Genomic DNA, 25,521 nt, shown 5'->3' with positions numbered 1-25,521 from the left:
ATGTTGCCACACTTGTAGACATCACATTTCATTGGTATAAAATGATTCTTTGGCCTGGGCATGGTGGCTCACGCCCGTAATCCCAATACTTTGGGAGGCCAAGCCGGGTGGATCACGAGGTCAGGAGATCGAGACCATCCTGGTCAACATGGTGAAACCCCATCTCTACTAAAAATACAAAAATTAGCCAGGCGTGGTGGCGTGCGCCTGTAGTCTGAGCTACTAGGGAGGCTGAGGCAGGAGAATAGCTTGAACCTGGGAGGTGGAGGTTGCAGTGAGCCAAGATCACACCACTGCACTCCAGCCTGGGTGACAGAGCAAGACTCTGTCTTAGAAAATAAAAATAAAAAAAAATAAAAAGAAATAAGGTTATTTGTTTCAATTTGCACTTCTCTGATTACTGGTAAGGATCAATATGTTTTAACGGTTTATTGTTCTTTCATAGCTTTTTTCCTTTCCTATGAGTTTACTGGAAGCAATATAATGATTAACCAATAATTCTAGCACCATCTGCTGAATAACACTTAATTTTCCAAGCAATGTTTGAGGGTACTTTTTATAAAATTATCATAATAGTTCTACAAACATTAATTCCATTTTATTGATTTATTTTCAAATCCATCATCAATAGCATATTTTAAAATTACGTAAGTCTTAGTATTTAGAGGAAGGAAAATCCCCTCTCATTATTTATATCTTTAAAATATCCTGGCCATTCTGGCTTTATTCTTCAGATTATATATTTAAAATCACTTATAAGAAAGATCAAAGACCTAGATTAGTGAATTCTGCTATCCCCCCCGCAAAAGCTCCCCACAGACAGACAATGCGTTTTTGATCACAACAGCATTATACCTAAAAAGTAATTCAGAAAGAGTAATATCCTTAAAATATTCAGTCTTCTCTTTTAGGAACTTCTTTAAATTTACCCAAGTGGACTTTAATGGATTTCAAAGTTTATTCATATAGTTCCCACATACTTATTATCTTACTTTTTTCTTGTCATTATGGAAAGGATTTTTCTTTTACTTCCTAACTGCTGCTGCTGAAACAAATGAAGAATGTATTTATATATGCTTGCATATAAAATTTAATTTTGTATACAGCTTTCAAGGTAAAGTGTAGGTCATCTATCTTCAGGTTGTTATGTTCTCTGGTAGACGCACTACTTTGTGTCCAAGTCCCAATATCCTTCAAGTCATTTCTTTTTTTTTTTGAGACGGAGTGTCGCTCTGTTGCCCAGGCTGGAGTTCAGTGGCGCGATCTCGGCTCATGGCAAGCTCCGCCTCCTGGGTTCACGCTATTCTCCTGCCTCAGCCTCCCGAGTAGCTGGAACTACAGGCGCTCGCCACCACGCCTGGCTAGTTTGTTTGTTTTTTTGTATTTCAGTAGAGACAGAGTTTCACCATGTTAGCCAGGATGGTCTCGATCTCCTGACCTCGTGATCCGCCCACCTCGGCCTCCCAAAGTGCTGGGATTATAGGCGTGAACCACCGCGCCTAGCCAACTATCAATGCTGCCAGGCGCGGTGGCTCATGCCGGTGATCCCAGCACTTTGGGAGGCCGAGGTGGTGGATCACATGAGGTCAGGAGTTTGAGACCAGCCTCGCCAACATGGTGAAACCGCATCTCTACCAAAAATACAAAAAAATTACCCAGGCATGGTGGTGTGCACCTGTAGTCCCAGCTACTTGGGAGCTGACGCAGAAGAATCACTTGAATCCGGGAGGCGGAGGTTGCAGTGAACCAAGATGACACCACTGCACTCCAGCCTGGGAAACGAGCGAGACTCCATCTCAAAGAAAAAAAAAAAACTATCAGTGCTTTTTGGTGTCACCATCCATCACCCAAAGCAGCGGAGGAGATACAATACTACATGGGCTGAGATATTTTCCAATAGGAAAAGCTTTAATAATAACATTAAAAATATTTCTCATAATTTGTAATAATAGTAAAAGCTTTACACATATACACTTCTATTATCTAATATGAGCCTTTATTATGTTTTCTAGGAAGGGCTATAAAATATCTAAAATATATTTTCAAATACGGAGTATGTCTAGCCCATTTTGTGCTGCTATAACAAAATTCCTGAGAGTAAGTCATTTATAAATAACAGAAGCTTATTTTCTCACAGTCTGGAACCTGGAATTCCACGATCATGGCAACAGTATTCAGTGTCTGGCGAGGGCCTTCTTGCTGCACTCTCACATGGCAGAAGGCAGAGAAGGGCAAGTAAGCTAGCCAAGCCCTGCACCAAGTCCCTTTTTAAATTCCATTAAGAAGGAAGGAGTCCTTATGGCCTAATCACCTCTTAAAAGGCCCTACCTCTTAATACTATCACATTGGCAACACCTGCATTTTGGAGCAGCCCCACTGAAAGCACAGAAGTTGACCCTACGCTTTTCTCCACAATTTAAAGTAGCTCTCTCTCAGGGCCACTAGAAATGTTTTAGGAAGTTATTTGGGTTGAAGGGAAATGACAGTATAAAAATGCTGCTGAGAGAAATTAAACATGAATACAGGTGAGACAAACTATATAAACTCAAATACTACTACTGACGTGCCAATTCTTTCTAAATTAATTTAAGTTTCAATACAATCCTAATCAAAATCCTAAAAGGCTTTTTCAAGAATTGGTAAGATGATTATAATCTTTATAAACTTTATAAAGAAAGATCAAAGACCTAGATTAGCAAAACAAGTTTGAAAAACAAAAAAATTAGAAGACTCATACTACTAGATTTCTACATATAAAGATATAATAATAAAGACACTGGGGTAGTAGTGTATTGATAGACATACAGATCAATGACAAAACACAGGCACACCTCACTTTATTGCACTTGGCAGATACTGTGTCTTTCACCAATTAAAGGTTTGGGGCAACCCTCTGTCAACCAAGTCTAGCAGTGCCATTTTCCCAAGAGCATGTGGTCACTTTGTGTCACATTTTTGTAATATCTGCAATATTTCAAACTTTTTAATGGTTATTATTTCATAGTGGTGATTCCTAATCAGTGATTTTTGATGTTACTGTAGTAATTATTTTGAGGTCCCACAAACTGCACCTGTATAAGATGGTGAACTAAACTGATAAATGTTAGCTGTGTTCTGATCCACTGAACACCTGTTCCCTTGTCTTTCTCCCTCTCCTCCGACCTCCTATTCCCTGAGACAAAACAATAGAAATTAGGCCAGTTATTATACTTTACAATGACCTCTAGTGTTCAAGTGAAAGAAAGACTTGCATGTCTCTCACTTTAAATCAAAAGCTAGAAATGATTGAGCTTAGTGAGGAAGGCATGCTGAAAGCTGACAGGTCAAAACATCGGTCTCTTACGTCAGTTAGCCAACTTGTGAATGTAAAGGAAAAAGTTCTTAAGGAAAATCAGATGCACTACTCCAGTGAACACAAAAATGACAAGAAAGTACAACACCTTTATTGCTTATATGAAGAAAGCCTGAGTGGTCTGGATAGAAGACCACTACAGCTACAACATTCTCTTAAGCCAAAGCCTAACTCAGACATTCAACTCTATGAAGGCTGAGAGATGAGGAAGCTGCAGAAGAAACGCTGGAAGCTAGTTGAGGTTGGCTTATGAGGTTTAAGGAAAAGTCATCTCTATAATAACAGAAGTGCAAGGTGAAGTGGCAAGTGCTGATACAGAAACTACACCAAGTTATCCCAAAGATCACTCTAAGATCACTGATGAAGGTGGTTACACAAAACAACAGATTTTCAATGTAGACGAACAGGCCTCATACTGGAAGAAGATGCCAGCAAGGACTTTCATAGTTAGAGAGGACAAGTCAATGCCTGGCTTCAAAGCTTCAAGAACAGGTTGACTCTCTTGTTAAAGTCTAATGCAGCGGTGACCAAAGTTGAAGCCAATGCTCATTTACCATTCCCCAAATTCGAGGGTCCTTAAGAATTATGCTAACTCTATACTGCCTGTACTCTATAAACAACAACAAAGTCTGGATGACAGCACATGTGTTTATATTATGGTTTACTGAACATTTTAAGTCCACAGTTAACACCTACTGCTCAGAGAAAAAAAAAAAAAGAAAGAAGATTCCTTTAAAAATATTACTGCTCACTGACAATCCACCTGGTCATTCAAGAGCTCTGATGGAGATGTACAAGGAGATTAATGTTGTTTTCATGCCTACTAACACAATACCCATTCTGCAGCCCATGTATCCAAGAGTAATATTGACTTTCAAGTCTTGTTACTTAAGAAATACGTTTTGCAAGGCTATAAGGATCTGGGCAAAGTAAATTAAAAACTTTCTGGAAAAGATTTGCCATTCTAGACACCATTAAGAATACTCGTGATTCAAGAGAGGAGAACAAAATATAAATATTAACAGGAGATTTGGAGAAGCTGATTCAAACCCTCATGGATACTTGGAGAAGTTCAAGACGTCAGTGGAGGAAGGACCTGCAGATATTGTGGAAATGGCAAGAGAACTTGAAGTGGAGCCTTAAGATGTAACTTAATTGCTGCAATCTCGTGACAAAACTTGAAAGGATGAAGAGTTGCTTGTTATGGATGAGGAAAAAAAAAGTGGTTTTATTTTTAAATGAGTCTACATCATGTTTTGAAGAAAGTAGTTTCTTGAGATGGAATCTACTCCTGGTGAAGATGCTGTTAACACTGTTGAAATAACAACAAAGGATATAGAATATTAAGCAAACTTAGTTGATAGAGCAGCAGTGGGGTTTGAGAGAACTGGCTCCAATTTTGAATGAAGTTATACTGCAGGTAAAATGCAAACAGCCTCACATGCTACACAGAAATCTTTCCTGAAAAGAAGTTAATCCATGCAGCAAACTTCATCGTTGTCTTCTTTTAAGAAATTGCCACAAGCCACCCCAACTTTCAGCAACCAACAACTTGATCAGTTGGCAGCAGTCAACATCAAGACAAGACCTTTCACAAGCAAAAAGATTCCAATTCACCAAAGGCTCACATAATTGTTAGTATTTTTCAACAATAAAGCATTTCTTAAGTTACACACATTGTTTCTTTATGTAAAATGCTATTGCACACTTAACAGACTACTTTATTTTATTTGATTTTGAAGTAATTTCACACTTACAGAAAAGTTGCAGGAATACTACCAAAATAGCTATATACCCTTCACCTAGATTCACAAATTGTTATTTTGCCATATTTGCCTTATTTAGTCATTTTTTTCATAATTACTGTGTACAACACAGCATTTTCTTGAGCCATATGAAAATAAGTTGTTGCCATCATACCCCTCAGACCTCTTTACTCTTAAATATTTCAGTGTGTATTTCCCTTTTTCCTAAGAACAAGGGTATCTGCTTACTGAACCACACTATATAGTTTCCAAATCAGGAAAGTTAACCCCGATACAATATTATCTAATACATGAATCTTACTCAAATTTTACCAATTACCCCAGTGACCTTTATATTCTCCCTTCTTAGTTTAAAATCCAATTTAGCATCACTCATTAAATTTGGTTTCCACTACTCTTTAGTCTCCTTTAGTCTAGAATGGTTCCTCAACGATTTATTTATTTATTTCATTTTTATTTATTATTATTTTTTTTTGAGATGGAGTTTCACTGTTGTTGCCCAGGCTGGAGTACAGTGGCGCAGTCCCGGCTCACTGCAACCTCCGCATCCCAGGTTCAAGCAGTTCTCCTGCCTTAGCCTCCTGAGTAGTTGGGACTACAGGTGTGTGCCACCACGCTCGGCTAAATTTTGTATTTTTAGTAGAGACGGGGTTTCACCATGTTGGCCAGGCTGACCTCAGGTGTTGAACTCCTGACCTCAGGTGATCCACCTGTCTCGGCCTCCCAAAGTGCTGGGATTACAGGCATGAGCCACTGGGCCCAGCCCTTTTATTTATTTTTAACGACAATGACATTTTAAAATAGGGTAGAACACTTATTTTACAGAATTTCTCTTAATTTAGGTTTTTCTGATGTTTCTTTATGATTAAGTTCATAATATTAATAACAGCTAAGAGGTGAAAGCAACCCAAGGGTCCACTGATGGATGGATGAACAAAACGTGATATATACATAAGTGGAATATTGTTCTGCTTTAAAAAGGAAGGAATTTTGACACATAAAACAATATAGAAAAACATAAGGACATTAGGCAAAACAAGCCAGTCACAAAATGACAAATACTATATGATTCTACTCATATATCTTGAATAAGCAAACTCATTGAGACAAAAAGCAGAATAGTTGTTGCCAGGGGCTAAAGAGAGGAGGAAATGGGAGTTACTGTTTAATGGACAAAGAGTTTCAATTTTACAATATGAAGAGAGTTCTGGAGACTGGTTGCACAACAATGCAAGTACTTAACTACTGATCTTGTACACCTAAATATTGTTAAGATAGTAAATGTTGTCATGTATATTTTACTGTAATTTAAAAAAATAAAAAGGTACAATCCATGAAGAAAATGTAAATAACTTCAAAAAAGATGGAGACCTAATAAAAGGGGAGCGGGGGAAGAGAAGCAGAACAAATACAAGCTCTCATAATCGAGGGGAAAGAACAAAGAAAGTCTAATGTGCAAATACCAGTTCATAAGAAAGGAGAGAAAAAAGTGAGACCTACACTCATGGGCAGAAAGAAAGAAAATACTGACTCTATTAAGACATTCAAATGAAACACTGAGGCTCTATGTAACTCTAACCCAAATTTTTATATAAGTAGGCATATTCTAAACTTACTCACATCACTGATTAATTCTAAGAATCTCCTTAAGCAATCTAAGAAATTCCTTAAGCAAGCTATTGAAAACAGATTTTCAGAGAATCACAGAATTTTAGAGTCGAAAGATACCTCAATGTGTATACATTCCAATTGCCTCATGGTCTTTACACTGACAAAACGTAAAATACAAAAATAAGATTTTGTTTAATATCTAGACTTTAGAAGTATTTTATACTTAAAAACATACTGCTAGATAAGGAAATCTTATTATTTTTCTTGAACCTTTACTTTTTATGTTGCTGGTGTAACTAGAAAACTTTGAACAGCGCTGCAGATGAGAGGAGTACAGTTACTACGGCCTATACCACCTTACTATTGTGTTAAACACTGATTTCATATCTGAGAGTTTCTCACCAGTCACTGTGAGTGCAAAGTCAGCTGGCCACGGTTCCTATATTCAGGCATTCATGCCTCATTTAATTCCTGCCAACTGTAACTCCTGAAGTTACACTGACTGTATTCTAATTCCAGTAGGAATCTCCTACCAATGTTCAGTAACTAATATCTCTTACAATTTTGCCTTTTCCAACTGTTCCCTCCTTTTAAGTTTTAATTTCTTCCTCTCAGCTTCTTCTGAGTATAGTACTTAAGCTTCCCCCCTTTAGCTCCCAAAATCTTTAATCCTTTGCCTATTCTTCTATGGTGCTGTCTTCATCATTCCTTTCACTGACAACTTTTCAAGCTAGTAGTGTATATTCATTTCTTAACTCCCACCAACACCCACATATTTATCAATGCTGTCAGACTTATAGTCTGTCCCTCACAACCAGAATTCTTGAGAACCTATTCTCTCAAAGCCCACTGTAGTATGTTTTGAGGGTACTTGCTCAACCCATCTGAGGTCCATTCTGGGAAATGGTACAGGAGTCCACGTTAGTGTGACGAATATGACAATCCATCCCCCCAGTCATTATAGAGTATGGGGCCCGGAAGATAAGTGATGCAAAATGGGTAACTCATTTATTTTATGACTCTGTCTTATTTTTAATCTGATCCTTACTTCCTAAAATGAATGTCTTCTATAAAACTCAGTATTTTGTGCTTTACTCCTCAAAAACTTCATTTGCTCAAATAATCCAATCATATGTTTTCAGAAACCCTCTCCAATATATCTTCACCCCAGACCTTTTATTTCAACTCATTTCTCACAATCCTATCTACTGGACACTTCCAATTAAATCTTCACTCTCACCTCAAAATGCCTTGAGCTATCTCCATTCTCTCCTCGTAAAACTGGCCACTGCACCAAAACCAAAACTTCCCCTTCTCTCTTCTTGACTTCTAACTGACTTTTAATTCATCATGCCAAGCCATCTGCGGTGGAAGCCTAATGTCAGTATCATTTTCCTCTCCCTCATTTATCTATTTACGTAATCACTAAGCTTCGACAATTCTTTATTCCAGATTCTCTACGCACATCTCTTCCTTACACATCTTCACAGCCATGACTCTAGAACAGTTTCATTTTCTGAATTATTGTAAGACCCTCCCATAATTTTCTCGCTGTAAATCCTTCTATACTACATTCTAAAAACAATTACCAAACCAACACTCTAAAACACACACAGATCCTTTTAAGGTTCAGTTTGAGTTCTATCTTCTAGATTAAGCAACTCCAGTGTCATCTACTGCACCTCTCAAACTGCTACAGTACTTATATTTTCTTACATTAGCCACTGTCTCTAAAATACTAAATATGGGAATGAGCATGGGATTTTACTTTTAATGTTCCCTGCCTATATGATAACTCTGGTTCTGGGTGCACAGGGTAGATGATTTAAATCTCCTTATAGATTACAAGTCTAATTGCTTTTGCCACCCAGTTTCCCCAATACTCCACAAGCAAGGGGGGACCAGGTCTTTTACTTGTTATCCTCTCTGGCCAAACACAGAACCAGACATTTAATAATCTTGCCAAATGATTACTCTATTCATTGACTCTGACCACATAAAACTGAACAGAGCAGTCAACAATGATTTCTCTTTGCCTGTTTTGCAAACAACTCTACAAATTGGAGGAGAAAAAATAAACTCTTTGATATTTCACGGAATCTCTTACTGAGCACTGATTCATATCAAGCAGTTTTCTTTAATCCTTCTAAATAATCTATACCAAACATCTGGAAATACAACAAGGTTAGACCCAGCAATTTAGATTTGGACAATTAACTGAGCACCTAATTAACATGTATTAATATGTGATATCTATTTAACTCTGCATTCTATTTAAATCTCATATACAGGCTGGGCACAGTGGCTCACGCCTGTAATCCCAGTACTTTGGGAAGCCAAGGCAGGTGGATCACTTGAGGTCAGGAGTTAAAGACCAGCCTGGCCAACATGGTGAAATCCCATCTCTACTAAAAATACAAAAATTAGCTGGGTGGGGTGGCATGTGCCTGTAGTCCCAGCTACTCAGGAGGTTGAGGCACGAGAATTGCTTGAACCCAGGAGGTGAGGGTTGTAGTGAGCTAAGATCGTGCCACTGTACGCCTGTGCGACAGAGCAAGACTCCATTTCAAAATGATAATAAATTATATATATCTTCTTTAAATATCTCACGTTTCTTTCTCACTCCTAATACACAGAAACTTATTGAAATTTTTCTTCCATAGTGCCTTTTATATCACAGGTAAATACTTATCGATTTGTGGTATTCTGGTGTAAGATGACAGGCAAGTCACATCGAGCAGGTATGAATATGCCCAAAGTAACATATTCAACATAAATACAGTTTGAATAATACAATATAAAAGTAACAACTAGATTTATCATCTGCTTGCTCGTAATATCAACTTTCAATGGGAACAATGTGAAGAAGACGTGAGAACAACCCTTGGACTACCAAAGGCCACGCACCACTGCATCTCGTGGCCAGCACCTACATCCTACCGCTGTCACCACCAGTATGCTTAGAGAAAGGCTGAAGGGGATGCTAGAGGAGATAATGCCAAGGTGAAGGACGAACCACAGAGATCTGCGAGGTTGTCTGCTAACCCTGCTCCTTCAAAGCCAGAGCCCAAGTCTCAAAGGGCCCTGCAAAGGAGGGAGAGAAGGTACACAAAGGGAAAAAGGGAAAAGCTGATGCTGGCAAGGAGGGGAATAACCCTGCAGAAAATGGGAAATGCCAAATCAGACCAGGCACAGAAAGCTGAAGGTGCTGCAGATGCCGAGTGAAGTGTGTGCATTTTTGATAACTGTACTTCTGGTGACTGTGTAGTTTGAAATTCTATTTTTTACCAAGTTTCATAAAAATGCAGAATTTGGTTTTGCTTCGTTTTATTTATATTATTATTATTTTTGAAGATGGAATCTTGCTCTCTCCCTAAGCTGGAGTGCAGTGGCGCAATCTTGGCTCACTGCAACCTCCACCTCCTGGGTTCAAGTGATTTTCCTGCCTCAGCCTCCCAAGTAGCTGGGACTACAGGCACATGCCACCACGCCCAGCTAATTTTCTCGTATTTTTAGTAGAGACAGGGTTTCACCATGTTGGCCAGGATGGTCTTGATCTCTTGACCTTGTGATCCATCTGCCTCAGCCTCCCAAAGTGCTGGGATTACAGGCGTGAGCCTCCGTGCCCGACTTATCTACTTACATTTTTTTTTAAGCTACGCTGTGAGCACACGGAATACTTCACTGTTGCTTTTGGGGGAAGGGGCATAGGTCACTAATAGAATGTCTCCGAAGCTAGACTGTTGCGGGGAAAACACCTTTCCCTTCTAATTTTGAGAGACTTCCTCTTGGCTCCCAGGAGGTGGGATTCCCTGACTTTGATACACGTAAGCACCATGGCACAAAAGCCTGTGGCATGGAAAACAAACGCATTTTAAGTCTTCTTCTTCCTTTCCACCTTTCAGCATAGACTTAACTCCCTTAAATCCAGACATCTGTTGGGACCTGACCCCCAATAATCGGTTACCAGTGTGTCAGGCAATCTGGACTTTCCAGTGATGGCACCCCCAAAAGAGCAGTGATTCCATTTCTAGATTGTGGATTTTCAGATAAATACTGCCATTTTCATTTCACTTCCTTAAAGTCTGGGTCAGCTCTTGAAAAGCTGTTAAACAACATGCTAAATGTGAAATGTCAACCCTCACTCTAAACTTTCCCCATTCAGATAATCAGATGAAGACTTCATTCGGTTTTATAGTGGCTTTCTGATTTTTGGTAGTCCACTGAAGAAGGGAGTTTGAAAGTTCTTCTATACTGTTAACGACTGTCTGCCCATGTCCTGCCTGAAATACTACAATTGTTTATCGAAAGTATCTTTAATAAAGCTGGATACAGTTTGGCTTGGGGAAAAAAAAAATTCAATGTATTAAAATAGCAATAAAGGCCAGGCGTGGTGGCTCACGCCTGTAATCCCAGCACTTTGGGAGGCTGAGGCAGGCAGATCACCTGAGGTCAGGAGTTTGAGACCAGCCTGACCAACATGGTGAAACCCCCATCTCTACTAAAAATACAAAATTAGCCAGGCATGGTGGCGGACACCTGTAATCCCAGCTACTTGTAGGGGCTGAGGCAGGAGAATCACTTGAATCTGGGAAGTGGAGGTTGCAGTGAGCCAAGATGGCGCCACTGCACTCTAGCCTGTGCAACAAGAGCGGGACTCCATCTCAAAACAAAATAAAATGCAATAAAAACTAAAATGTTAAAGGGATATAATCAAACTTAATGCATATTCACAAATTGGAAGAAATTAAGAAACATTCAGCAAAATATGATGATACAATGAAAAAGATCTAGTTACATGACTCTTGAGCTAGCTGGGCACTGAAAGGTTATCTGGCTTCAACCATATATCACCGGTTACTTCCAAAAATAAATGCCCTGTTCCAACTAGGATGTGACCTTTCATCTCTGCTCGTCCAGACTTACATATTCTTCAAAAATACAGATCAAGTTCAACCTTCTTTTTTTTTGCAGAGTTTTTCTGTGTTGCCCAGGCACGATCTCGGCTCACTGCAACCTCCACCTCCTAGGTTCAAACGATTCTCATGCCTCCCAAGTAGCTGGAATTACAGGCATGGGCTACCATAGTCAGCTAATTTTTTTTGCATTTTCAGTAGAGATGGGGTTTTGCCTTGCTGGCCAGGCTGGTCTCAAACTCCTGGCCTCAAGTGATCTGCCTGCCTGAGGCCTCCCAAAGTGCTGAGATTACAGGCATGAGCCACCCAGCCTTAAGTACTAACTTCTTAAAACATTCTTCTAATATGCCAATCAAATACTGAACTTACTTTAGTCTTAAACCTAAGTGCATAAACTAATTTTATATTTTGGTATAACATCCTACACTCCCATCATCCTTAGTGAATCATCCATGTTATCTGTACTTTACAACAGCTATCTCTATCCCAGCCATACACAAGAACAGATTCATCAATGAAGCAGTCTGTTTTTAGGAATTAACTACTAAAACTAATTTCTCTTCCTTCCCATCTCTCCCCCACCCTCTACTACTGGATTAGCTCTTCATACTATCAACATATCTGTAATCAAAAAATCTCATTAGATGGTTTTTCATTGATATACAAAATAACATAGTTACACGTGTATTTTAGTAAACATACATGTTTCAAAGCAATGACACTCTAGTACCAAGAGTACACCTAGTGCCCACACCTTGAATTCTTATACAGTTCTCTGATTAAAAGGAACTAGAGTTCTTTGGAGAAATCCAGGGCTGGGACAGGGAAAGTATGTTAAGACTGGAACATCTTTTCATGCCAAAAAGTAAAAAAAAGTGCTTTAAAGAAAACAAAGATGTCAAAAAGGACACAAGAGGCAACTTCAAAGGGCTCTAAATGGCCTAGGATAATCTGAACTGCTAAGTAAACAAGGACTATAATGAATTAAAATCCACAGATTGAAATAAGAATCCATGAGTTCGTACTCATATATTAAAACAACAACATAAACGGGGAGAAAGAGAAGCTCTTCCTTACAGTAGAATTCCAACTCATAAATGTAGAAGAAATAATGGAAAGAGAAAATCATTTGGTAAACACCACAGTAATATTTTTTTCAGGCAATGTTCATCAATGGATGCTAAAATTAGATGATAAAAAACTAGTATAATTTAAAAGAGGGTATTTACAATATCTCAAAGTACCTCCCCAACAATGTATCCATTAGCTACAAAAAAGAAAAAAAAAAAAAAATAAAGAAACCTTAGAGAAAAGAGGCAGACAGCACCTTAACCAAGTGATCAAAGTAAGTATCACCATGTGCTTTCTGACATGATGCATGAAGAACAGTACAGCATCAGTCAGACTATAATCCTGGACTGGATCTTGGACCAGATAAAGGATACTGGTGGGATAACTGGCAAATTTGCAAAGGGTTGCAGATTACACTATTGTATCATTGTTAATTTCCTGAATTTATAATTGTACTGTGGTTATGTAACACGCTAACATTGGGAGAATCTGGTTAAAGAATATATGGGAATTCCTTTCACAATTTTTACAACTGTTTTATAAGGCTAAAATTAGTTTAAAAATTTGAAGCTTAAAGAAAGGTTAAAGAAGGTCGGATGCAGTGGCTCACACCTGTAACTGCACTTTGGGAGGCTGAGGCGGACTGCCTGAGGTCAGCAGTTCGAGACCATCCTGACCAACATGGTGAAACCCCATCTCTACTAAAATACAAAAAAATTAGCCAGACGTGGTGGCATGCGCCTGTAATCCCAGCTACTCGGGAGGCTGAGGTAGGGGAATTGCTTGAACCAGGGAGGTGGAGGCTGCAGCGAGCTAAGATCATGCCTCTGCACTTCAGCCTGCATGACAGAGTGAGACTCCATCTCAAAAAANACAACTGTTTTATAAGGCTAAAATTAGTTTAAAAATTTGAAGCTTAAAGAAAGGTTAAAGAAGGTCGGATGCAGTGGCTCACACCTGTAACTGCACTTTGGGAGGCTGAGGCGGACTGCCTGAGGTCAGCAGTTCGAGACCATCCTGACCAACATGGTGAAACCCCATCTCTACTAAAAATACAAAAAAATTAGCCAGACGTGGTGGCATGCGCCTGTAATCCCAGCTACTCGGGAGGCTGAGGTAGGGGAATTGCTTGAACCAGGGAGGTGGAGGCTGCAGCGAGCTAAGATCATGCCTCTGCACTTCAGCCTGCATGACAGAGTGAGACTCCATCTCAAAAAAAAAAAAAAAAAAAAGTTACAGAAAAGCCTCATGAATAAGCAGTACACAGAGAATTGTGTATATATGTAAAAACACTCAAAACAGCTATTATTATAATTTTCCAAGTTTATTAAGCCTCCTGACTTCTTAGACACTCATTTAATAAATACTTTAGAGTGCCTACTTTATATGCCCATAAAACAGAAAAAGGGAGGAAGGAAAGAAGTAAGTAAGTAACCGAGGCAGGCAGGCAGTAATTCACTCACAGATTCCTAACACAGCTATAATTGGTCATTTCAAATACACTTTCCCTCTTTCCAACTGAGAAATTTCCAACTGAGGATTCCCTCCCTCTTTCCAACTGAATTCCAAGACCTACTTAATTCTTGCTCTCCACTTTCCATGTTCCTGCTCCTACTGTTAACAAAATGCATATATTCTAAAAACATGCATCAAATCCCAGCTATGTGATTTTGCCCATAACTGAACATCTCTGACCCTTTCCACTTCTTTATTTAGAAAACTAGGGTGTCTTTAATCAACTTTATAGGATTGTTTTGAAGATTAAATAGGAGCGGGAGGGCGTGGTGGCTCACGCCTGTAATCCCAGCACTTTGGGAGGCTGAGGCGAGTGGATCACTTGAGGTCAGGGGTTCAAGACCAGCCTGGCCAACATGGTGAAACCCTGTCTCTACCAAAAATACAAAACTTAGCTGGGCATGGTGGCACATGCTTGTAGTCCCAGCTACTTGGGAGGCTAAGGCATGAGAATCGCTTGAACCCAGAAGGCGGAGGTTACGGTGAGCCAAGATCGCACCACTGCACTCCAGCCTGGGCAACAGAGCAAGACCCTGTCTCATTAAAAAAAAAAAAAAAGGAACAGGTAAAAATAACTGGCACATAGTAGATGCTCAGAACATGTTAGCTGCCTTTTCTTTACAAATTACATTCTCTAACTTCCACAGGATCCTGAAGCATAGTTCAAAAAGTTTTCCTAATCTCTAGGTGAATCCCTGTTCTACTTCCCAAAGAGTCTACTTCAGATTTTTCGCCAACATATTTCTAAAGGTAAATATAAATAATGTATTTGCTTTATCCATTCTACAGATTTAGCATTTACTGAAAATCCAACTAGCTAAAAGTATGCATAACTGCTGTTTCCCAAATATCAGGTCAATATTTCTAAGTGCTTTTCCAAATACTACCTAGATTATCTCACCATGCCAATCTCAAACTCGAGCTTCCAATACCATGCTCTATGCTGCCACCTATTGGCTATTACCATATTCTCCAGATAGCTCCTTCTATTTTAGAATGTTAAGCCAGCCTTAAAATGCAAGCCTCAATCCAACAGATATAATAAATCTCCAAAAAAAAAAAAAAAAAAAATTTAATTTCCAGACTCTAGTTCTTCTCAGACAAGATGCTCCAAGTGACTGCAAAGAGTTCCAACACAAACACTTTAAGTCTAACACAACTAAAGAAATACTGTAAATCTGACAATTCACATGATATAGGGTTTCTCTTTTCCTATTTTCCATTACAGATGTATGACTGTCTCCAAAAATAAACGCCAAAGACAGGATACAATATCTAACGGAGAAAAACAGCTTTCCCAGAACCAGCTGAGTTGTCAAATGGAAAATTATTTCTATTTAGAAAACCAACTAAAAACTGTAGAACTACAAACAGTAAACAGTTATTTTAAGTGCTTCACCATTTCATGACTTTCTCTATCTGTATTTTCTTCTAAAAATATTCACACAAGCTGGGTGTGGTGGCGTGTACCTGTAGTCGCAGCTACTTGGAAGGTTGAAGAAGCAGGATCACTTAATCCAGCCTGGGCAACACAGTGAGACCCTGTCTCTTAAAAAAAAAAATTCATATAATATTTTACCCTCATACAGCAAGGGAAAACTCACAATCATATTACAAGAATATACTATATACAACTACCAAGCATAGAATGGCTCTCTTCCTTATCCTAACCTGAAAAAAAAAATTAGTAACTGTTTCTTCTTTTATTCTTCAAAATTCCTATTAAATGGCTTGTTCAATAAAGAGCCACCAGACACACACACACACACACACACACACACACACACACACAGAGTTTAAAATTATGAACTTCAATTTCACTGGAAGTTTAACTCAAAACAATGTTGCTTTCTTTTCTAGTCTTTTTGGAGACAGATTAAATTTTAAAACACTTTCTTCCTCAATTCAACAAAAATAGACCATTCCAAATAGTCAGAGCAACAACTTCTTCATGTAGAAAACAAGAAAACGAAGCCATAAAAGAAGAACATTATGAAGCACTTAAGTTGACTACATGATGGCTTTCAAATTTTAAAGCAACTTGCCAACACAAATAGTGATATAATGGTTATATGCAGGGGTCCAAGGAAGCATAGAGCATGGTCTGCCCAGTTTTTAGCAGTTGACAATGTAGTTAGGAACAAAAGATTCAAACATGAAAAAGGATGAACAAAATAAGGCAGAATATTAACTGACAAGTAACTGGCACAGATAATATTGACAACAGTGTGAAAGGTTGAAACAGCAATAGAAACAGAGGAAGGATGGTGCTTAAGAGTAAAAGCAAGGGAATTTCTAGCTATAAAGAAATAGCTTAGTTGAAAGAAAACTGTATAGAAGACTAGTGGGACATCATTAGAAAGAAAAGTGGATTAAAATGTGGAGGGTACTGAGGCACTGTTAGGCTAATGAATCCAGAAGACAATGAGAAAGTCATCAAAGACTAAGTATAAGGTAACATTTCTACACCATTTAAGGGGTGAGGGTTGGGAGCAGTTTAACCTTGTAGGACTATTTAAGAGACTGAAGAAAACTAAGAGAGAACTATAGTAATGATTGTGGAAATGAAAAAAAATGAAATTCATTATGAGGGAAAAACTGATAAAATCTGGTCAATGATTTACGTTAAGAGTGTATAGCGCAGAAGAAAGTGCTCCCAAGGCTTTAAAACAGAGAATCGATGTACCATGAAAAAAAAAGTAAAAGACAGTAAACCACTATTAATAAATATTTCCAACAAGTGAAATGTTTTCTAACAAAATTCTGTTTATGTATAAAACAAAGCAATAAAACAACAAACACACAAAGGTTCAGCCAGTTTATATAACTGAAAATAACAGCATTCGTGCGCAGATGTTATGAAGTGTCTTAAAGTAGAACCACAGTATATCACAAATCTACATGAATTAGCAACTGCTTGATCCAGATCTACATTACTATTCTTTTTGTGCTAAAAATAACTCCCATTATTGAATTGCCACACATTTCATTTTCAAATAAACACAACAGTTTGAGACCTAATTAATTATTCTGCCTAGTGAACTATATAAATAAAATAATGCATGGGGCATGGGCAGTGGCTCAGGCCTGTAATCCCAGCACTTTGGGAGGCTGAGGCAGGCAGATCACTTGAGCTTAGGAGTTCAAGACCAGACTGCCCAATATGGTGTAACCCCATCTCTACTAAAAATACAAAAATTAGCCGGTGTAGTGGCAGGCACCTGTAATCCCAACTGCTCGGGAGGCTGAGGCAGGAGAATCACTTCAACCCAGGAGGCAGCTGCTGCAGTGAGCCGAGATCGTGCCATTTCACTCCAGCCTGGGCATCACAGCGAGACTCCGTCTCAAAAAAACAAACAAACAAAAAACCCCACAACAACAACAACAAATGCATGGTAGGATATAGGTTTCTTAACAGGCTAATCAACAGGATGGAAATAATTTAAATTGCAAAACCCAGGATTACTATCAAACTCTTTCGTAAGTACAAAACCATACTTTCCTTTTCCTACAAATCCTCCAATGAAGTAATACAATATTTTAAAAAATGAAAACTTTAAAATATTACACTAAATAAAAGTTTCACAAGCTTCTTAGTTACCTTTACTTTATCTCTTCTCAAACAACAGAATAAACAGTTTTCATCAAAAGTCCAATCAGAAATGCTTTCAGGTTCACAGTCTGCAAAATAGTAACAAATTAATAGTCATAAAAGAGAATTTTCAGAAAATAAATCAATTAATTTAAAAAATACCGTTTAACAAAATCTAAGTAGTTAGACCATATTTGTCTTAAAATTTTAACTCTTAAAATTCTTAAGTCTTAACTGCTCACCAGTTAATACATTATTCATACATATATCAACAATATCAACTGAACACAAAAAGATGCTTACATGAATATAACTTTAATCCATATAAAACCGTGAATAAAAAGGAGACTGAGGCTTAAATCACCAAGGTATCATGTATGGTACCAGGAAGAATTTGAAATACCAAAAATATTTTGAATACCTTTAAATAAACTGAGATCTTTTAATAATGCAGGTCCAAACAGCCCTTCAAGAATACTTTCAAACCCTGAAAGGATAAAAACAAAATCCATTACCACAATAATATTCATTCTAGTATTGAATAATCTTTGCATAAAAAAAAAGATGATGTTTTCTTCCAGTTCTTAAGGATCCTGGATTACTATTAAAGGGATGCTTAGAAAAAGAGTGTCAATGACAAATCTAAAAGAGGCATTTGCATTTCTGTCCATGATTAACATTCAACACAAATTCTGAGCACATTCAAGAACAAGACCAATGAAGGAATGAAAATCTACAGATTCTCTAATCATTTTACAAAATCCCAAACACCTCTTTGTACAAACTCTCAGGCTCCATTTTAAAAGGTACTTTTCTCAATGAATCAGTCAAAACTGCTTCAAATTTTCACAACTTTCTAAAATAATCTAAATAGCATTTTTCAAAATACCAATTGAGACAACAGATTTTGAGTTAACAGTTTATGAAATCTTTACTGAGAAAAACTACATCACACAAACATAAGGTACAAGACTTTTGTAAAGAAGGTACAAGACTTAAAAGACTTTTGTAACTATTTAACGTTGCCACAATAACTATGTGCTGGTTCCTTTATAAATGTAAACCCCCACTGATTATACATACAAAAAAAAAGAGAAAAAAATCAAACATACTTGTATACAAATGTTTAAATTATTATGTCCTTCTACCAGTGTGAAAGAAGTAGAAAATGAAACAAATCAAAAACTTTTTTTCTGGCTTATTATCTCAAATACTGATGATCTACTGAATGATAAACAATTTAAAAATATCTTCGCCATCTTGCAATTTTTTTTTTTTTTTTTTTTTTTTGAGACGGAGTCTCGCTCTGTTGCCCAGGCTGGAGTACAGTGATGTGATCTCAGCTCACTGCAAGCTGCACCTCCTGTGTTCACGCCATTCTCCTGCCTCAGCCTTTTGAGTAGTTGGGACTACAGGGGCCTGCCACCCGGCCCGGCTAATTTTTTGTATTTTTAGTAGAGACAGGGTTTCACCGTGTTAGCCAGGATGGTCTCGATCTCCTGACCCCATGATCCGCCTGCCTCGGCCTCCCAAAGTGCTGGGATTCATCTTGCAATTTTTTTATGGGTCAAGAGAGTAAGGAGGAAAACAAGAGCAGGAATCAGACTGTATCTTTATACAACATACCAGAAATAACACATTAAAGCAGTGGTTCCCAAAATGTGTGCCATGGACCTCACTGGGAACTCAAATGGTTATTACAAACAAGGAGTCTTATGAATCCATATGCACTCTCAGTGTGGCCTTTGGGAAGAAATTAATGTCTTGTGCATTCAGTACACATACCACTTTTCAAATGCATAGGACTGTTACTACAATAAAGTAAATATAAAAAGTGTTACTGAATTCCTAGTAGCTAGGGGCACTGTGTATTCTGTAACATAATCTGTTGCCCAGGGGCTTGGCAATTTTTTTAATTGTTAAAAAGCATTCCCATGCTTAAAAGATAAGGTACCACTTAAATTAAAATACTACATCCTGCGGGATACATAAGGCCCCCTCACATGTATCAATTCTTTGCCACAAATACAACCACAGAAAAGGATTTAGAAGGTAAGGAGGTAGAAATGATGGCCTCTGAAAATGGTATTTTGTGTATCTGGCTATAAGAAGATGGTAATGTAAGGGATTTCTTTGCCTTAGTATTAAGCCATAATTTTCAGTAATCTCTAGTTTGTGTTATTTATACTGTAATAAGAGAGCTGGTTTTTCTATACGATATGATACATCCTAGATTCCAGATTTTTCATTTATTGTTAGGGAGTAATTGTTTTCCAACTCTCTTTAATTCCCATCAAAATTATTCCAAGGACATTAACAAAATCAAACTACCCACTCAAACAAATGGGAGGTATCTATGTCTGTTTATTATTTACCTACTAAAACTAAAATATATTCCACTAAATTGCTATGGTCCCCTCTCTTCCACACTAGGGAGGAAAAAGGGTTGGGGCAGGGTTGTGGGAGTGGGTAGGTAGTGGTAAGAGAAGAGAAGAAACTGCTAGATACTGTCTATCTTGGCCCTAGAGACTGGATATTTTCAGAACGATCTGACTTAAAAAAATAAATAAATCCCACAGTCTATCTCCAATTCTTAAGCCCTCCTACCTGCCCTCCCAAAAGAAAATCTGATTTCACAAATAATAACGTATTTCAACACCTTGCAAGCATCAAACACACACTGCAAATAGCTAAAGGAAATTATTAAGCAGGTCTTATCCTGAAGAGCAAATCTAATATTCTTTCACCTGGGTTTATATAACATTGTAACAAATTCCAAATTTGCGGGCTGAGCATAAATTCTTGAAAAGGAAAAAAGTAAATATAGCAAGAAATAATGCCAGGAAAGAAAAATGCAAATAAAAGATTTGGGAGATAAAAATGTTAAAAAAGAACAGAATCTGATGTAAGAAAATTGGGCAGAAGATCAATAATACTAACAAAACTTGAGTCACAGATCAAAAGCAATGACAAAGAAAGAATAAAAGCAAACAAAAAATCTGGTCATAAACACAAAGATTTAATCACAACTATTTTTGCTCAAAATAGCAACTGTAAACAAGTCACTCCTCTTTTGTTCATATCTGCAACAATACATTAAACCTAACAAATATTATTGATTAGATACTGTAAAGTCATATTTTGCTACCCTCTGTTCACTGGATGTTAATGTCACTCAGTTTTATTAATATTAAATATTGAATTTAGCAGTTGCATAGCAACAGGGAATGTCTGATGTGCTATGCTTGACATTAACAAAAGGCAAATAAGGGAAGAACAAATATATTCAAAATGTATACCATGATAACACAGAAAAGCCAGAAAGTTCAATAACAAAATGCCACGGAAAACTAAATACTGAAAAAGACAGCCATGCCGTTATGTTCAATCACTAGGGCTTAAAAACTACCTTTACACATCACATATAAAGAAAAAAAAATTTTTTTATGGAAGTTGACTACTTTTGAAAGAAGTCCTATCCAACATCACAACTAGTCTCAAGGCTGATCTCGTTTCTTCTTCACTGCAACCTGCACCATGTCTTCAGGCTATTCCTAAAACAGTTTCAATGATGCCACCACCTCTTCAAAGTTCACACTGGTTAAAGAACAAACTCCAACTTCCTAATTCAGCAATCAAAACTGCTTATAATTTGATCCTACCTACTGTCAGCTGGCTTACCAGAGCTTTCCTGTTCATTCCCACAGCTCTGGTCAGGATGGTCTTCTGTTGTATTCAGTGATCATTCCTACCTCCTAATATTTTCTCAAGCCTTTGCATCTCACCTCTGCTCAAATATAGTATCTCTCTCCTTCAAGATAATCTTCAAATTGTTCAACAAATACATATTCATTTATCCAACATATACTAACTGAGAGTCTGTCATCTGCCAGGGACTGTTCAACAGGCAGTGTTGAGCTGACATGTTACCTGCCCTCATTGATCTTTAGTTTCCAGTTTTCTCATCCTCAGAATTCTCAGATTGTTGCTTGATTTTAAATAAAAGTCAGTTGCCTAATGTCTTCTCTGCTTTCTGCCATTTACAAGACACTGTCTTTTCAAGTATTTTGTAAAATAAAATTTGTCACAGGCTATTAAAACCCTATGTTCTCATTTTTCTTTTATTCATTTATGTCTTATCTCCTCAAGGAGAATTAACGCTCCAGGAAGGCTAGGAAGCAATGTTTCTCTTACAGGAACAATGTTTCTCTTATAGGAAGGCTTCACATATCTGATTAGCTTCTGATTTAATCACACAGCTCTCAAAAACAAAAGATAGAAGACTAAGATCTCCCACAAATTTCCCCCTTCTATCTAAATCACAATCCATTTCCAACGAAAAGGGGAAAACAGGTTATAAAAGTAAAAGAATAGGAATATATCAAATACAAAGCTAACTAAGGTCACCAATACAGCCTGTTCTTTTGGAAAAAAATTAATAGAATGAAAAAATGGTTTCTGGGTCTTGGGAACCTCTCCTCTGAGATAACCAGTATAGAGACTAGCAGTTTCAGAGAGGTGCTGAAGAAAACGTAGGAATATACCAGAAAATTAGCAATTTCCACATCAAGGTCCCCTGGATCTTGTACTCAAGCTTGTACTGAGCTTGCTGCTCAGTCTTCAATAAAGTACAGTCATGTGCCATATAACGATGTTTTAGTCAAGGATGGACTGCATATACCACGGTAGACCCATAAGATTATAATGGAGCTGAAAAATTCCTACTGCTTGGTGATTATAGCCACTGTAATGTTGGACTGCAATTACTTTATTCCTAAATAAATTCAGTGTAGCCTAAGTGTACAGTATTTATAAGTCAATAGTAGTGTACAGCAATGTTCTAGGCCTTCGTGTTCACTTACCACTTACTCACTGACTCACCCAGAGCAACTTCCAGTCCTGCACTCTCCATTCATGGTAAGTGCCCTATCCAGGTGAGACAATTTTTACTGTACCTTTTCTATGTTTAGATACACAAATACTTACCACTGTGTGACAATGATATTGTGTGACAATGGTGGTATTTTCTACAGTATTCAATACAGTAATATGCCGTACAGGTTTGTAGGCTAGCAGCAACAGGCTATACCAAATAGCACAGGTATGTAGTAGGCTGTATTACCTAGGTTTGTGCAGGTATACTTTACGATGTTTGAAAAATGATGAAACTGCCTAAGGATGTATTTCTCATAATGCATCCCCATTGTTAAGCAACACATGACTGTATTATATTTTACAAAGTATCAGTTCAAAGGTGCTTGCTGGCAATAATAATCAATTAGTGTCCTAATAAACAAAGAGGCAAATGATATTATCTGGAGTTGTTTACTTAAAACTCAGAATGTGTGACTTGATGCCACCACCACACTGAGCTTCATACCAAGTCAGTCACAAAGTGAAAGCATTGGGTTGGTACAATAGTAATTGTAATAATTTTAGAGCACTAGATTATACAATCTTTTATATTCTATCCAAGGTAATTAAGGTAATCAATTCTTTTTAATTGACACTCCAACTATCTCAGTGTGTTATTAAATCAAAGACCAGATGAACTTCTATAGATAATGAACAATGACCATTCAGGCTTCTCTTCCCCTTACTACCCCTGGTGATTCATTTCATTATTAGAGAACTACATGCATTAATAATTCTTCCTCTCCTCCTGAGCACATTCTCCCAGATGATGCACTATGATGAACCCCATTTGTTGGCTCACTTACCACTCTCAGAATTACCCAGCACAAGAACTGATGACGAAACCTGGCCAGATATACCAAAGAGAAGGAGCACTTTAATCACAACTAATGGGCCCAAACTGAAACAGAATTAATGAAGACAAAAACAGTAGAACTTGAAGAAAAATTATACATACTAATTTTATTGAGGCCAGGGAGAATAGCATTTTTTTTCTTTCTTTTAAAGAGCAAAGAGCTCTGAATAAAAGAGCAGACAACAAATGCTTGAAAAACTACTAAAATTACCAAACAGAATTAAGCAGAAAAATACACAACAAAATAGCGATTTAGAAAATCAACTTAAGGGCCGGGCGCGGTGGCTCAAGCCTGTAATCCCAGCACTTTGGGAGGCTGAGACGGGCGGATCACGAGGTCAGGAGATCGAGACCATCCTGGCTAACATGGTGAAACCCCATCTCTACTAAAATACAAAAAACTAGCCGGGCAAGGTGGCGGGTGCCTGTAGTCCCAGCTACTCGGGAGGCTGAGGCAGGAGAATGGCGTGAACCCGGGCGGCGGAGCTTGCAGTGAGCAGAGATTGCGCCACTGCATTCCAGTCTGGGCGACAGAGCGAGACTCCGCCTCTAAAAAAAAAAAAAAAAAAAAAAAAAAAAGAAAATCAACTTAAGAAATGTTCTACTATCAGTCTGGACAACATGGTAAAACTTCGTCTCTACAAAAAGTACAAAAAATTAGCCCAGGGTGGTGGCACACACCTGTAGTCCCAGCTACCTGGGAGGCTGACGTGGGAAGATCACTTGAGTCCAGGAGATGGAAACTGCAGTGAGCCGAGATTGCGCCACTGCACTCCAGCCAGGGCAACAAAGGGAGACCAATGAAAGAAGGCAGACTGACGGACGGACAGAGGAACGGATGGAAGGAAGGATAGAAGAAATGCCCTAATATGGCATAGTAAAGTGTCAAAGACACATACATCATGATAAAAAGATTAGAGATGAGGTGGCCAGACGTGCGATATCTGTAAAACAAGATTTTTAGAACAAGAAAAGGCAAAGAATGAACATTTTAAACATTTAAATTAAAAAAAAAAGTTTAGAGAAGGAAAAGGAAACAAAAACTTCCTAATGTTGATTACTGACTTGGGTCGTCTTATCTAATGGGCTCCATGAAATACTGGGGCAGCAACTGGGGGTCAGAGGGGAAGCTATACATGTAGACTCTCCTGGTAAAATATCTGAATTTCAACAATAACTCTTTACAAGCTCCAAATATGGAAAATATTTCACTTAATTTTACTTAAAATAAGAGGAAAGAGATCTAGACTACCAGTCATTTCACTGGTAAATGTAAATGCTAAACATCTATGGAGAGCTGGGTATGGTATGTGGTGACACACACACCTGTAGTCCCAGTTACTTGGGAAGCTTAAGTGGAAGGATTGGTTGAATCCAGGAGTTTGACCTGGGCAACACTGAGAGACCCCATGTCTCTTTTTATTTATTTTTTTACTTTTTATATATTTTTTTGAGACGGAGTCTTGCTCTGTTACCCAGGTTGGAGTGAGGTGGTGCGATCTCGGCTCATTGCAAGCTCCGCCTCCTGGGTTCAAGCCATTCTCCTGCCTCAGCCTCCCGAGTAGCTGGGACTACAAGGCACCCACCACCACGCCCGGCTAATTTTCTGTATTTTTAGTGGAGACGGGGTTTCACTGTGTTAACCAGGATGGTCTCAATCTCCTGACCTCGTGATCCGCCCGCCTCAGCCTCCCAAAGTGCTGGGATTACAGGCGTGAGCCACCGCGCCCGGCCGACCCCAACTCTTAAAACAGAAAAAAGAAAGTTAAAAAAAAAACAAAAAAAAAAAACTATGAAGCAGTATTTACAAAATTCTAGAGGAAAAATGTAGACAATGTGTTGCTTATGAATATTGATAAAAGACATTTATAGATATTCTCTGATTTTGAAAGTAGAACAGCCATTCACGGGGGGGGGGGGGGGGGGGG

At 38.1% G+C, this 25,521-nt stretch overlaps 1 protein-coding gene across 1 annotated transcript in view; it reads right to left on the bottom strand.

Annotated features, from left to right (window-relative positions):
- LOC108534574 (ligand-dependent corepressor) overlaps nucleotides 1-25,521 on the bottom strand; it is a 133,742-nt gene that overhangs the window by 30,229 nt on the left and 77,992 nt on the right. The window contains 2 exon segments of the mRNA XM_017880036.1: nucleotides 17,833-17,912; nucleotides 18,245-18,310. Of these exon segments, the coding sequence (XP_017735525.1) occupies nucleotides 17,833-17,912; nucleotides 18,245-18,310 (146 nt within the window).

Source organism: Rhinopithecus bieti, unplaced genomic scaffold (genome assembly GCF_001698545.2).
Source record: "Rhinopithecus bieti isolate Rb0 unplaced genomic scaffold, ASM169854v2 scaffold_425, whole genome shotgun sequence".
NCBI classification, from domain to species: domain Eukaryota; kingdom Metazoa; phylum Chordata; class Mammalia; order Primates; family Cercopithecidae; genus Rhinopithecus; species Rhinopithecus bieti.
The sequence above is the reverse complement of the archived record's forward strand: the minus strand, read 5'-3'. Positions and strand labels throughout refer to the sequence as shown.